This window comes from Chanodichthys erythropterus, chromosome 23 (genome assembly GCF_024489055.1).
Source record: "Chanodichthys erythropterus isolate Z2021 chromosome 23, ASM2448905v1, whole genome shotgun sequence".
Classification (NCBI taxonomy): Eukaryota; Metazoa; Chordata; class Actinopteri; order Cypriniformes; family Xenocyprididae; genus Chanodichthys; species Chanodichthys erythropterus.
In genome coordinates this window covers 12,660,016-12,676,063 of record NC_090243.1, presented here as the reverse complement: position 1 = coordinate 12,676,063, position 16,048 = coordinate 12,660,016, and the positions used below count along the sequence as shown (strand labels likewise).

At 35.8% G+C, this 16,048-nt stretch overlaps 1 protein-coding gene across 4 annotated transcripts in view; it reads right to left on the bottom strand.

The window, feature by feature from the left end:
- Positions 1 to 614: 614 nt before the first annotated feature.
- The window catches only part of arhgap29a (Rho GTPase activating protein 29a), a 50,910-nt gene continuing 35,476 nt past the window's right edge, over positions 615 to 16,048 (bottom strand). For 2 of the 4 annotated variants that reach the window (XM_067377346.1, XM_067377349.1), the window contains 17 exons: positions 15,049 to 15,195; positions 13,809 to 13,873; positions 13,542 to 13,652; positions 13,359 to 13,439; positions 11,290 to 11,454; positions 10,792 to 10,929; positions 9,550 to 9,740; positions 8,526 to 8,698; positions 6,175 to 6,303; positions 5,356 to 5,454; positions 5,030 to 5,193; positions 4,666 to 4,854; positions 4,427 to 4,564; positions 3,776 to 4,008; positions 3,379 to 3,694; positions 2,932 to 3,046; positions 616 to 2,833 (listed from right to left, as the gene is read on the bottom strand). In XM_067377346.1, the coding sequence (XP_067233447.1) occupies positions 1,869 to 2,833; positions 2,932 to 3,046; positions 3,379 to 3,694; positions 3,776 to 4,008; positions 4,427 to 4,564; positions 4,666 to 4,854; positions 5,030 to 5,193; positions 5,356 to 5,454; positions 6,175 to 6,303; positions 8,526 to 8,698; positions 9,550 to 9,740; positions 10,792 to 10,929; positions 11,290 to 11,454; positions 13,359 to 13,439; positions 13,542 to 13,652; positions 13,809 to 13,873; positions 15,049 to 15,195 (3,419 nt within the window). In that variant the 3' untranslated portion in view covers positions 616 to 1,868. Of the gene's footprint in view, positions 2,834 to 2,931; positions 3,047 to 3,378; positions 3,695 to 3,775; positions 4,009 to 4,426; positions 4,565 to 4,665; positions 4,855 to 5,029; positions 5,194 to 5,355; positions 5,455 to 6,174; positions 6,304 to 8,525; positions 8,699 to 9,549; positions 9,741 to 10,791; positions 10,930 to 11,289; positions 11,455 to 13,358; positions 13,440 to 13,541; positions 13,653 to 13,808; positions 13,874 to 15,048; positions 15,196 to 16,048 lie in introns of all 4 variants that reach the window. The other 2 variants (XM_067377347.1, XM_067377348.1) reach the window with 2 other exon arrangements.

Sequence of the window (16,048 nt, the reverse complement as noted above, 5' to 3'; positions counted from 1 at the left end):
CTGTCTCCTGACAAAAACATTGCATGCAGCGCCTGTGTAGTGTGGAAAGTTACTGGAGTGCAGCTGTGCACGTCTCTCACAAGGAACGTCACGGCAGTGATTGACAAGCCAGAGGGCCAATCGCGTAAACGATTGGCTGATGTTTTTAAGGCCCTACCTCGTGCACAGATTATGTATATTAATATTATTACTTTCAGTGCACCTAATAAATAGTCTTTTATCAGTTAGTAAAGACAGTTTCAAGTAATATTGAAAAATGTATTAACAAAACATCCTCTTTAGCACCTTTAACTTGTTGCTTATTCACGTGCATATTAGGCTACTAGGATGTACTTGTAAAGCACATATTAATACCCAGTATATAAACTTAAAAGCTATAACTACCTTAATAACTATTAATAAGCAGTAAATTAAGAGTTTATTGAGGCAAAAGTCATAATAGTGAATATATGTTCCCCATACTAAAGTGTTACCATATCAGGATGCAATATCAAGATGCCCCATATTAACTGAGGTAAAAACAACCAATAATAAGAGATAAGAAATATATTTTTTTTAACAATTCATCGTTACAATAATCATTGACATTCACCATTCGCTAATTATCAAGTTTAATTTTGATTAAATTTATGGCTGGGACTTCAAAAACACATTTCTGTGCACACATAATGAGGGGTAACACATTCTGTGAAGTACATCAGAACAATTTCAAGTAAAAACATGAACTCAAATTTGACATCAGCTGTGGTTTTAATAAGTTACAAGTGTGTATTCTCACATCATGTACCTGTTTTTACACTTGAGGGAAGGCAAGACATCTTGAAAATACTCAGTTTATATCATTCACATCAGATACATGGTTGCTATTTACAAAAGACACTGATTGAGTGTTAAACTGGTAAAATGTGGTTTAGACTAGCTAATTTGTGTTGGACAACCAGTCAGTGGACTCTCATAAATGAAGGCACTTGCTTTGGCTTGACTTGCTTGTTTTGGGTAAACTGACATTTCAGTTGATGTTGATATGAACCAGTAAAATAATAAGAAAAAGAAGAAAAAAAAAAAACTTTGGGCAAACTGTTACAATATTATATGAACACTTAATAGAATGTGGGCCAAATTGCATTTCTAAAAGCGCTATTTTAACAGACTTATAAACAATAATTAATATCAGCATTTTTTGTATTAAAAAAAGAAACAAGACAAAAAAATACCTTTGCACACTTTAAAAAAAACAAGTGTACATCTCTCAGACAGGTCAGATTACATCTGTCTGTTGTTCTTGAAAAACAAAATTAACACTGCATGTAGTTTAACAATTCAGTAGCGAGAAATGTGTGGATCCAAAGTCTAATAAGTGCATTTTATGATTATAATAAAGTGACGATACTCAACTGTAACAGCTTGGTCATTTTGGTTTTGGTGTAAAACATAAAAAAACAGAAATATACAGAATATATATATTTATATATATTTTAAACAAACTATCATATACAGTGTAAATGAAATTGCACAGTGACAGTGACGTTCTGGTGTTATAATGCGAAAACAGGACTTTGTGCATAAGTGATGCGATAAAGTAAAAAACATTAAGTGCATACTGTGTAAATTCTTGTCCAAGGGGTTTGTTTGATTATTACAAACAAAAGATGCGCAATATATATTAATATATAGATTTATAACATGTCCTTGCATCTCTTCACAGTTATGGAAAATATTTCCACATATACAAAATGGGGCCGTTGCTAAAATTCACAAGTCCGAGACAAAATCGTCAAAGACAGTGTCCAGGGTATGTCATAGTCGGGCTCCTTCGTCCCGAAATGACATTCCTTGGCTGTCCCCCTCGAATCATACGTGTCCAGATCTCAAACAAAATGTGCCTCCCTGTGTTCGAGATCCTGCATACGGTGTGATCTGAGTCTCTGGTACACGGGTTTGGTCTCGTTTTGTCCGAGTTCCTCCGGGCTGGAGCTGGGAGACTGGGGGAGCGGAAGTGGGCTTGTATTGCAGGCATCCAGCTCTGGTGATGGTTCCGGGTCCAAATCCGGCTCGGGCTCATCAACCGAGACCTCCACCCCAAACCCTTCCTCCTCCTCATCGTCGTCATCATCATCCTCTTCTTCTTCCTCGGTGCTGTTTGCAATTGCTCTACTAGACTTACGCTCGACCTCTGTTAATGATTTGGTTTTGCTACCTGGAGGTTTGTAGAACGTTCCAGGAGGAGGTTGCAGAGTTCTAGGAGGCCTGAAGGCTGTGGGAACAGGGCAGTACTCACTAACGTTTCCTTCCCTACGTAAAGTCCGTCCAGGCCTCACAGCAATGGTGTAGGGTCTATTAGCAAGAGCAGTGCTGGCGGATTTGGTGTGTTCTGAGAAAGACGATGACGTGAGAGAAGAAGTATGAACGTTGGCATCATTGGTCCCGGAATCAGAAGGACAGGTAGTTGTAATCATGAAGGTCTTTGGAGTGATTTCGTGATGCTTATACTGCTTGTCCCATGTCCGCCGTAGGGTCTGCGTATCGATGTAAGATTTCCTGTAATGGTTTCCCGCTCTGGACTTGGGCTTCTCCTCTTCAGACACCTCCTCAATGACGGGATCACGACTGTGGTTGTCATCCTGCTCTACGGAGTTCTTCACGTTACATTCGTCCACCTTGGCGAGGTTGAGGAGCCGCTCGGCTGGCATGCTGATAGGTCGAGAGGCCAGCTTGGGTCTCGGAGGCCGAAGCTGAACTCTGGAGACGTGGTTGCGGCGGCTGAGGCTGGGTGAGTTCCGCATTTCAGGAACGCTTGACGAGAGGTGCCTGTTGATGTCCACTGTATCGGCAACTGCATGTAAAGACGAAGAGTGAGAGAAGTAGTAGAAGCTTTCGTAATATGACAATATGTCACTTTATGGGTTTTTAGCCAAGTAAATCAATACTGACCTGCAGTGAAGTCTTTGTCAGATCTTATCTTCACCTCTTTCACCTCATCCATCAGGTGCATAGAAGGTATTACAGAGGAATGTCTTTTATATGTCTTAGCCTTTGGTTGTTGCTGCTTTGACAAATGAAACAAAAATGGAAATATGAAGCAGAGACTTTTTATTAGACACATTTGGTATCATTTTTTAGGCTTCTAAGGTTTGGTTTGATCTTCTCTCTGCTGGAAAACTTACTTGGACCACAAAATCCCAACTATTAATGGTCAAAGGTGGTCTACCAGTGCTAATTGGCTTAATAAAGATGGTTCAAACTAGCAAAACTACCATCTTGACCAGGTAATGACTGCTTTGGGCCAGTCTGAAACTTATCAAGCTATCAGAACTTGGTTTCTGATGGACTTTACCCATTATTATCAACATCATCATAAACATCAACAAACCGCCTCACCTCCTTAATGTCCACCAGGGACTTTGAATGTCGGCTAAGCTGTTGTTCCTTCTCCTGTGGGGTGAAGCGTGATTTGAAGGGAAGCGGAGAGCTCTCTGCTACAGGGGAGGAAGGGGGAAGAGGACTCAGAGGAGTATCGAAGATCATCTCGTAATGGCGGATCAAAAGCTCCACTATCAGGGCCTGGTAGGGGTAATCCACCAGAGAGGACAGAGAGACCTCTGCATCGGCCTGTCGGGGCTTGATCAGTGTGGGCCCAAAGATGATGCCCAGATTACTGGCAGTCATCTTGTTCTCATCCGCCCTTTCTGACACCCTATTAGAAAGAAAAATATGATTACATAACTGACACTGTTTTCATCGATATTCTAATTAAAACATATTCTCGTTCAAACACCTGTGCAAGTGCTGAATCAGGAACTGCAGGGTTTTGTAGTGGGCTGGAGGAAGCTGACGCAGCAGGTCTTTAATCTTGAAGAGGACCCGGTTGAGCTCTACGCTGATCTGCGGGCTGTCGGAGGTGGGACAGCCTCTTGACGCCTCTACTTCGTCAACAATAATACTCTGACTCTCTTTGGCCAATCCGATGAAGTCGTTATAGTATCGGAAAAGAATGAGGGGCTCTGGGAGCTGAGGGGCATAAAATTATCATTTTTATTATACAAAAGTACTTTTTTATTTTATTTTATTTTATAAATGGGTAAATAGAACAATATAAAATTCACATAATGAAATAGAATAATAATAAATTACTAATATATTAATATAATATATACATTATAATATATATATATATATATATATATATATATATATATATATATATATATATATATATATATATATATATATATATATATATAAATTATTAATAAAAATACATTTAATTAAAATAAAAAAAAATTAAAAAATTCTGAAGCAGGGCTAAAAATTTATGTTTTTAGGGCAAAATATTTCTTAAATAATTTTGTTTAATAATGGATAATAATAAAAAAGTCACAAAAACATAATACATTTATTACTTAAAAAATATAATTTTGACTTATACCTGGCGTAGGTAGAGTTTGAGGACGTTGCTGATATCATGAGGGTAGAGATCCGAAAGCTCAACCAGATCTTTCCCATTCTCAAAGGCCTGACAAAGCTTCTCCACCCGTGATTTGGCACCGTTAACACGATAAATTCCCTTTTTAAAAAACACAACAAAACATCCTCTTTCAGTCTCGCTCATCTTTTACGTTTCATATCCTCCTGGAAATACGTAAGGCATAGAGAGGAAGTACCCACCTTGATATTAAGAGCCCTGTTTTCGATCTCTGAGGTGCATTTTTTGATGATGAATGGGATTCCATCTGGACTGTTCCTGGCTGCCTGAGCAAAGTCGATAGCAAAGAGATGGAGTTTTCCCTGTAGCTTCTTATGCCCACACTGGATGGCTAGAGTCTCCAAACACTTCTTATGACAAGCGAGAGAACACTGAAAATAATGAAGAACAGATTACATAATTACATTTTCATTGTGCTAACTTATTCTTCACCTTAAAGGTATGAAATATCATTTGAAACACAAAAACATCAAATAACATTATCTTACAAAAAATAATTTTAGCTCATGCTTTATCAATGACCTGTGTGTGTATGTAAAACCTCACCTCCTCGCATTCAGCACCATGAAAAACTACTAGACTATCACACTCCCGGCACTTCGATGGAGCACGGAGCTTCCTCAGCTTGTGCGTCTGTGCCGCTTTAGACATCTGCGTGTTGCGAAAAGGCCCAGGAGAGCTGGCTGCCTCCGTAACCATTTCACTCAAGCCTAAAAGACAATGTTTACAGCCAAAAGATTTTGAAAAATGTTTTCAGCAATAATTCTAACATGAGTGGACTACATTCTGTGCATTGTGTGTGGGTTACAGTAAAAGAATGTGCGCAATGTCAAACAGAGAGCATGTTTGGAACTCAATGTACAAAAGTTCACCATTATCTGAAGGAGATGGTGGTTCTCTCTCATCCAGATCATCTGCTGAAGACATGGTGCCGGTGGATGGGGTTCTGGGAAGCCTTCTCTTAAAATCACCTGAAAAATGCCACAAAGGGATGATTAGTTTCAACACTACATGTTTACAATCAATGCAAAAATCATATATAGAAGATGTTACAGTACTGTTCAAAAGTTTGGGGATGGTAATATTTTTGAAAGTAGTTGCTTATGCTTATTTATTTGATAAAAATACAATAAAAACAGCAACATTGTAAAATATTATTGCAATTTAAAATAAAAATAGATGTAAAAAATTATTTTAATATATTTTTAAAGTGTAATTTATTCCTGTGATGCAAAGCCAAATCTTCAATCACATGATCTTTTAGAAATAATTCTAATATGCTGCTAAAAAACATTTAATTTCATGTTGAAAACAGTTGTGCTGCTTAACATTTTTGAGGAAACCATGATACATTTTTCAGGATTCTTTGATGAATAGAAAGTTCAAAAGAACAGCATTTATTTGAAATAGAAATAGAATAATAAATGTCTTTATTGTCACTTTTGATCAATTTAATGCATCCTTGCTGAGCAAAATTAGTAATTTCTTTATAAAAAACAAACTTTTCAATGGTAGTATATGTACTGTAAGCACTACATGGCATTCTGGGTCATTTTGCACCTGAATACGTGACTTGTCTGTTTACCATCACTATGTTATGCACGGTTATGACACAAGACCTGTCAATCAAGAGTGTTGTTCTGCCTCAAGCGATGAGAGATTTATAAGAGTAAGAGTGACTATAGCTGTACCTGGGCTTGCTGTAGGAGAGTCCATAGAGCGAGATTCGCTGCTTCCTCCAGCGCTCTCAGAGTCACTGCACATGCCTCCACCCTGACTGCTGGTCCTCCAGACCCGGAACGGACCCTGGATCCTCAGAGCTATCCAACACGACATAACATTCAGAAACTTTTATCTGAATACACAAGCTCGTTTTTAATGTGTGTGTATATATATATATATATATATATATATATATATATATATATATATATATATATATCCATCATTGTGTTTCACTATATAACATGGTACATAAGTGATTGATTCATGAACAAATTACTCTTATGAACCAGTTCATTTTATTGATTCAAAAAAATATAGTGTACTAAGTCAAGTCAGGTTTATTTATATGGCGCTTTATAAAATACAGATTTCTTCAAACAGATTTACTGTAGTAGCCCGATTCTGCAACCAAATGACTCTTATGGACTGGTTCATTTTAGTGAATCATAACCATATATAGTCACCAGTGTAGCCTGATTCCTGAAACAAATGACTCTTATGAACCAGTTCTTTTTAGTGAATCATAACAATTTAATATACCAATGTAACCTGATTCCCAAAACATGACTCTTATGAGCCAGACCTTTTAATTAATAATTTTAATCAGCGTTTCTCAAAGTGTGGGGCATAGAGACATGACAGATGGGGCGCGACAAACGAGAGGAAATTTGGACATTTTTGTGCCCATCTCTTTTAACCTTTTGAGTCCTGTCTCACATATGGGATTTTTATTTATGTGCCCCTGAGAGTACGGTCCCAAATATGGGATTTATAACGTTCAGTAACGTCACTTATCTGCAAGATTCAAATTGTGTTTTCGCGCTTTGGCTGGCGCTGAGCCAGAGACGGACGCGTTCAGCAGCGCTTGTCATTTATCACAACTATGCAGTGTTTTTAACAACATAATGTTTATTTTAGGTGTCCGACATTTAAATATACATAAGTACTAGTAAAACCATACATTTAGAGTTTGTAAAGTAACGTTACATACTGATGTCTATGGAAGCAGCAGTAACAATCAATTCAAATATAATTTGCCGACGTGTTTTATTCATATCAGACACACATAGTATAAATAACTATAAAGTTTACTCTATTTTTCTCCCAGATCACCAGACACTTACCTACATGGATTTCGGGAGAAATTGATTAATTCACGTGCTATAAATCCGACTGACAGGACTCGCAGAACAGTTGCGCAAACAAAGATGGCGGCGCCCATCTCGCCTTATAGATCAAGATCATTTATTAACGTTTTTAGACGACAAAACACACTCACTTATACATATTTGAGAATCGGAATATCAGATAGTTGATGACATGGTAAGCAAGTTTGTGAATATTTTGTGAAAAAAAGAAACGAAATAAAAGCGTTACATCTGTTTTTTCTGACAAGCCTGACGCGTTGCCATGGAAACGATAAAACCCTCAAATAATATTTAATTTATAATTTATCATAGACTGTAAAAAAATAATAAAGTTTTTTATGCTGTTATTTGATGTAATGTTTTAAAATGCAATGTTAATAAAATAAATTAATACATTTTAAATGTTTTAAACTTAACCTAATTTATTAACATTTTGTTGGGGTGATTTGGGACAGGTGGGACTCGGAACCCTTCCCTACCTAGAAAGTGGGGAATGGCAGAAAACGTCTGACAAACACTGGTTTTAATTAAAGTTACAGATTTGAATCAGTCTGAAACACTACATATAATTTAAAGTTTTAGCAGAGAGAAAATTACCATCACATGTACTTTATGCAAAATGGACATTATAACTAAAATACACCCAAATTAATTTAATCAAATCTAATTTGAATCAGAATTCAATTGAATTGAGAGCTTATGAATCAGAATCAAATTGAATCATTATTGAATCAGTATTGATACCCTAATAATAAATAGGATAAAATTAAAGGAAGTTGGATGAAAAATAGTAAATGAGAGTTAGAAACATCACAGGTGTATCTGACGCCCACTTCCTCTGCCCTGTCTTCAGCTGATGCTAGTTCACTCTCGTAAACCTTAATGAGATGTCTCAAAACACTAATGTGTCCAATTGATCTCTGCTAAAAGCAGGTCTGACAGGCCTATCTCAAAGCGGAGGTTTTATCGGTCATTAGTGAAAAGAACAAAGTTTTTCATGAAAGAGATAAACGAGGGTGCATCCTGAGGGAGCGATTCACTTTTAGCATTCCAGGGAAGTCAGCCAAACCCCAGAGTGATGCAGCCTAACTGGACCTCACCATACATTAAAACGTGCTGCGCTTTTAAGGAAAACTTGTTCAAAAGAGAAGAGGTGTTTTATGTGCTACCTTGAATATCTGTAGTGCTGTTGGAGCGTCCATCCGTCATCTTTCCAGTGCGTGCTTGGACGTGACTCTCCACGTCGTCGGCGCTCAGGAAGTCTCCAGGTGTGAGAGACACCTGGGACAAGTGAACTTGGGATGAATGACCGCTATTCATCACTCGCTTTGAGAGGGGCAACCTGCATGAACATAAAAAAGTATTTCAGAAAACCAGTTAAAAGTAGTTTGGACTAGTTTAGTCAGCTTTTATACCACAAACCTGATATGAGAAAGAACATAGTTGGACATATTGACTGTGGCTATTTAAACATGTTAATGTTGGTACGCTATATATTGAGGATGAGTAAATTATTGGATCATTTTAATTTTTGGGTGAACTATCCCTTTAACACTTGTGTGCTTGCTTAAAAGAGAGACTGTCGAAATCCAGTTTTCACCACCTTCCAGCCATTTTAGTAAAACCTCTTAACAGTTCGAAACAAAAGGCCTTCAGCTAAATCTCTCACCAAGCCATGAATAAAAAAGGACCTTGTGTTAGAACATGGGTGTTTTGACTAGACTGCTTTTGAGTTTCGTTTCAGAAATGAGAGGTGTGTTTTTAATAGAGGTCTCTCTGAAATACTGTCCCCAACACAACACAGGATATCAACAACCCAGATTCATGTGCCAGAAAGAGCGCGTGTTAACGTGAGATCTGCTAAATAGGAACAACTAGAAACATTCCTCCCTTCACTCCTGTCCCGTTCCCTGAATCCCTCTCTGCCCTGACCACAGCCATTTCCTCAGGAAGACCTGAGGGCAACCACACAATTGTGTGACATTCTCACCAACACAATTCATTTTCTCTCTCTTTCTCCATCACTCAGTGACTTAAATGTCAAAGATCTGGGAAAAAAACAAGCAGGCCGCTGCCAGTTTTTGAGAATCAAAACTTCTCATAGTGATTCCAAAACATAGATTTTCCTGGATACTCATCTCGGTGGGAATGTCTTGAGCTGGGGAAAAATTACGGATAGGGATATAGACCTACCCTGTGTTCTGTGTCCCAGAGATGTCAAAGGAGAATGAATCCACTCTGGTCCTGTCTGAAGGCAGACTCTTCACAAATTCAGTGTAACACAGACCCGGCTCGTACAGTTTAGCGTTCTCGCATAGTGACTGGAAGTTCACAGGCAGGGACACCACCTGGGCCTGCTGCATCTGAAACCAGTTCACCGTCACCTGCAAGCAAGAAAATAAATTATTATTATCAAATGAGTACAACTTAGGCAATTGACACAAACATCTCATCCTAATTTTGCCAAATTTCGAAAATACATTTTGAAAAACCACAGCATCTGAACAACTGCAATATGTTGCAGAAAAGTTACTGGCCAGATGTTAGAACAATATTAAGGATGTTTTAGTGATGTTAATGATTGAAACTTTAATGCAAATCTGTTTGAACAGAATTTCAAACCAATGGGATTTAGTGTTGTAACTAAAATAAAATAAAGCTGAAATAAAACAGAAAAACTTTAACTGAAACTGAAATAATTTGAAGTTGAAGCACTAAATTATTTAAATTAAAGCTATATATATATATATATATATATATATATATATATATATATATATATATATATATATATATATGATGCGATTAATCGATTTGACAGCATATATATACATATACATATATACACACCAACATTATATATATATATATATTATATATATATGCTGTCAAATCGATTAATCGCATCTAACATAAAAGTTTGTATAAATATATACACATACAAACATATTTACAAAGTTTTATGTTAGATGCGATATATATATATATATATATATATATATATATATATATATATATATATATATATATATATATATGCTGTCAGATCAATTAATCGCAATTAATCGCATTAAACATAAAAGTTTGTAAATATATAATATGTGCATGTGTATATATATATATATATATATATATATATATATTATATATATATAAATATATAAATCCCCCAAATTTATAAACATTAAAAAACATGAAAAAAGTAAAATCAAGCAATTGTCAAAAAAATAAAAAATAATTAACACTTTATCGCTTGTCCACTGAGTCATTCCTGGTTAAGAAATTGTGAAATTTAATCTGTAGCCTAAGGTCACTTTGTTAAAGTGAGGTCAACCAATTACACTCCGCCTCAAGGATCCCAGGTGCGCCTGTTTTGTCTGAATAACCAGTAATAAGTTAGATTTGATCTAAATGTGTGTGTACATTATTACTCACTGCTTTCAGGGTCAGGTCGCACTGAAACACAAGCTCTCGTATCTGAGTAAGAATCTCGCTCTTGGTGTTGGCCAGGTCCACTCTCTTCACCCCGACATCTGTAATGCAATGCTTGTAATGTTCTTGGGCTTCCTCTGCCTAGAAACAGACACATACAAACACAATTATATTTAGACCAGGATATTTCCTGTTTCTCTCATTTCTGGCCCAAATCATCTTCGTGTCAAAAACAACGGATTATTTACAGCAGACTTGAGGAAACTAGTATGCCAAGCCAAAAGAGACTCATAAATTATAGTTGTAGTAGTAAACAATTGTTGTGACTCCTTAGCATTTTAGAAAAGTAGTTAGCTATACTAGTTACAAATAAAACATAGCTGCAACAATGAAACTAGTTAAGGGTGCAATCTTATTTTATTATATCAAATATTTATAATATAGTTAATCTTTTTAATTATATGAATTAGGAACGTGGTGTGCGCTGCATCCGTGTCAGACCTTCTGCAGAGCCTCCTCCTCTAGTTTGCGTCTCTTCTCAAGCTGTTTTCCTGTTCCGATCTGTTCCTCCTCCACTCGACTGGTTGAGCAGCGGGCTTTCTCGTACTCTTCCTGCCTCTGAGCCTGCAGGAGCCGGGCCTTCTTCAGCGCACTGTCTGCTTCATGCTGTAAATACAAAATTTAAACACATTCATATGATTAGCCAATCATAACAGAGGTCATTTAAATGGAGACATCTTAAAGGTACAGTAACAAAAACAGCCAAGTCATTCCAGAGTGATATAAAAATAAATCTGTTAGCGGAAACCTCTTATCGTATTTCATCTTTTTTTTTTTTTCTGTAAATCATCACTATTGGTCACCCTTTACATCTGTTAGTGGGTTTTGCAAATATTTAACCAATTAAAAGTTGTGACTAAACCTCATAACTCCATTGGATCCATAACACCACCCTCATAACTCAATCTTAAACTAAGTGCCGCATGCATTTTGGACCATCTCTGCTTATACATATTACAGTTTTTCTCAGTCGCTTTGGTACATTTCTCGAATCAAACTCACAATTTGCAAAACAGTAAGTGCATTTCGCAAAACAATTTGTACAAATAGCAAAACACCATGGATAACCTGCAAAAGCCACTCTCTTACTCAAAATCCTTAGTTCATCTCTCAAAAGTAAATATCTGTGTCAATGAACATGTCAGTGCCATCAGAATGACAAGTCCTTGTGTCATTGTGTACGGATAAGACAGTCAAATTGTTTAGTCATGTTCTCAATATAACCGTTTACTCTGGAGGGACGTTCTGATGGAAACTATGGCTAAAGTTTTGATGACAATTATTGTCAATTATAAGTTACATCTTAGTGTATGTGTGAGTGTAATTGCAAGAGAATGGAAAAGATTCAAATTTACTCTCTTACTGTTTGTACTGTATTTTATTGACAGAACATGTCATTGAGTCATTGAGTCATGTCGTTATTGAGTCATGTCATGTTGTCAAGATTCACCTGGGAGCAATTTACCAATTCAGGACAGATTTAGAAAAAAGTCTAATGGAAATATAGAAAGTATAGAAATATGCTTGACATATTATGATAACTTGTTCAACCATTTTGCATGTAAAGACTTATGCTATGAGCTTGTGCCTAAATGTTGTGGGGGTGAGACTATTCAACAGAGACCCAATATAATAAATTTTGATCAACATGACATAAGCAACTGATAATGTAGGAAACAACAGAGAATTGTACATAATCATTTGCATGGATGTACCAAAGCATTTGCAACTTGTTCAAAGAAATGAGAAACTGCTTTTTTGATGTGCACAAGTGACACAATGATGTGAGAATTGAACAGGTAGTTTTGAGAATTTCAATTCTGATCTGAGAAATGTACCAAAACGACTGAGAAAAACTGTATTAAAGAGTGTGCTCATCTTTAATATCTTGCAAAAATGTTATCAGTTAAAACTTCGACAAATGATAAAAGTGGACTAATAATAATAATAAAAAGTTGCAAAAAAGAATACTGGCCCTTCAAAAATCATACATTGGGAAAAAATACCAAATAAGCACCATAAAACAGCAATTTCTTATAATAAAGTCAAACTAATCAACACATTTCAGCACATATGCACATCCATTACACAACACATTTATATAACAGTCAAATCACGCAAATACGCTCTAAAGGAAGTACATTCTTGGTGCCCATTCAGAGGCACTAGAAGAACACAGACAACTGCACTTGAGAGTGCAGCAGTGCTTAAGCACTAACTTAAACTTTCTTTGTTCTCTTTTCGGCAGTAATAAGTCATGCTAAGGTGCTAAACAGCCACTTACAAAAATACCTCACACAAAGACATGTCTGTGCACCAACAGAATGAAGTTGCTGCAATTGAATCTGATGTAATTAGTGTTAACACAGAGCCTCTATTAGATCAGCAGAGGAATTTGAACAGCAAACAGGCTGACAGCTGTGCCAACTCGGTTTTCAGAAGGGACCTCATAGTGAGCAACGTATTTCGCAAATACTGCTTTTCATTGATTTGCCTGCAAATCTACCCACCATTTTCTTCTGCTCTCTCTGCCATTGTTCCTTCACCTCCTTCCTCAACTTATCGAGCTCATTTTTTCGAGCTTGCAGAGGCTAAAAAAGGACATACACTTTTAAAAAAGTAGTACATTTCCAATTAATCAGTTACACAATGAGAGCATAAGATCAAAATCAGAAAGGAAATAGTAGTTGTACCTGCATGAATTTGTTGGACTGTAGCGCAGCTGTGGTTTGCATGATCAAATGGCTGTATTCAATATCATTCTTGAAGGCAGAGATGTAAATATCCCGGAATGGCATGTGTTCCTGGAATAAACCACAAAGGATTGAACAAACTGATAAAAAGCTTTGATAGCACCATTGTTTACTTAGCAAAGGTTTTTTTTTATAGTCTAAGAATGGAAATTTGTAGTTTTTTGTACTGTACTTTTATGAAGTGCATATCATAGCAGAAATATTGACCTGTTGAGACGCCAGCGCCTTTGCAGATTCAGCCATCTTAGCATAGCTCTTTGCACACTCAATGTCTGGGAATAAAAGCGAAGGATATGATTAAGATAGAGCCTTGTTTTGTCAGTGCAATTAGACAGTCATCCGACTAACTAAAATATTTTAAGTTGTTACAATTCTGAACGTATATATATATATATATATATATATATATATATATATATATATATATATATATATATATATATATTTTTTTTTTTTTTGTCAGTGCGATTAGACAGTCATCCGACTAACTAAAATATTTTAAGTTGTTACAATTCTGAATGTATATATATATATATATATATATATATATATTTTTTTTTTTTTTTTGTCAGTGCAATTAGACAGTCATCCGACTAACTAAAATATTTTAAGTTGTTACAATTCTGAATGTATATATATATATATTTTTTGTCAGTGCAATTAGACAGTCATCCGACTAACTAAAATATTTTAAGTTGTTACAATTCTGAATGTATATATATATATATATATATATATATATATATATATTATATATTTTTTTTTTTTTTTTTTTTTTTCAGTGCAATTAGACAGTCATCCGACTAACTAAAATATTTTAAGTTGTTACAATTATGAATGTATATATATATATATATATATATATATATATATATATATATATATATATATATATATATATATATATATATATATAAAAAATAGTTAGTCGGATAACTGTCTAATTGCACTGACAAAAAAAAATGTATATAATATATATATATATATATATATATATATATATATATATATATATATATATATATATATATATATATATATATATATATATATATATATATATATAAAATTTTGTCAGTGCAATTAGACAGTCATCCGACTAACTAAAATATTTTAAGTTGTTACAATTATGAATGTATATATATATAACTTTTGAATGGTAGCGTGTCATTTGAATTATATTATCATGACCATTGCACGTTACATATGATGTCATATAATCAAAGCTACAAATTGTGAAATTAAACATTTCTCATTGTCATTTTGTAAGCCCTAGTCTACTCAAATATTCAATTATACATATTTATTAATCATATTTTCATCAGTCACTGAAAAACACATCATAAAGTTGAAGACAAAATATGACTCTAACTTGATTGACATCTAATTGCAACCCCCTCATCTACTAATGATAGATAAACATGAGATATCTAGAAGCTCTACTCACCCATATTAAGACGTTTGTCCACCCAGGCTAGGAGTTCCTTGGTGTACTTCGACCAGGCTTTGGCATAGAGCAGGGCGGACTCAACCCCGCTGTCACTCCGGAGCAAAGCTCCATCCATCTCCTCCACCCGCGCGGGCGGAGAGGGACCTGCGAAGAGGACAGACACAAACCCAAACACATCCGTGAGGGTGAGCAGCAGGGGCTGACGTATGGATCCCAGCAAGCCCACCCCAGACATAGGTGTTTTTACACCAGGGGCAGGGTGTTTGCGTATGTGTGTGTAGGAGTTACAGATGGAAAGTGCTTACTGACCTTGGGGCTGTATTAGAGTGGATTGGCACTAAGCAGCCCTGCTAGGATTTAAAGTGACAGCGAATGTGTGACCCGAGAGAGAGTTTATTCACACATGCTAAGAATTATCAGTAAAATCTGATCTGAGAACAGAGAGCTGTTTGATATGTTTGTGTCTACGTGGGTGTGATCCGTGCTGCTAAATTCAAACCTTTGCAATTGTTGTTTTATTTCTGTTATGTGACATATTTCCAAATGAAATTATAAAAAAAACAGTTCAACAATAACCAATAGGTTGAAGGTCCAAATTGCAGCTTAAAGGGCTCTCCAATGTGATTACGTAATGCGTGGAGCATCACAGAGCTTGTCAAAGACCAACATTTGTGGTTAAAAAGTATCCAATTTTTCTTCTTTAAAAAAAAAAAAAAAGAAAAAAAAAAGAAAACTGACCGATCATTTCGCTAGATAAGACCCTTATTCCTCGGCTGGGATCATGTAGAGCCCTTTGAAGCTGCATTTAAACTCAATTTGGACCTTCAACCCGTTGATAACTGTTGAAGTCCACTATATGGAGAAAAATCCTGGAACGCTTTCCTCAAAAACCTTAATTTCTTTTTAAATGAAGAAAGAAAGACAAACATCTTGGATGACATGGAGGTGAGTAAATTATCAGGGAATTTTAATTCTGAAGTGAACTAATCCTTTAAAA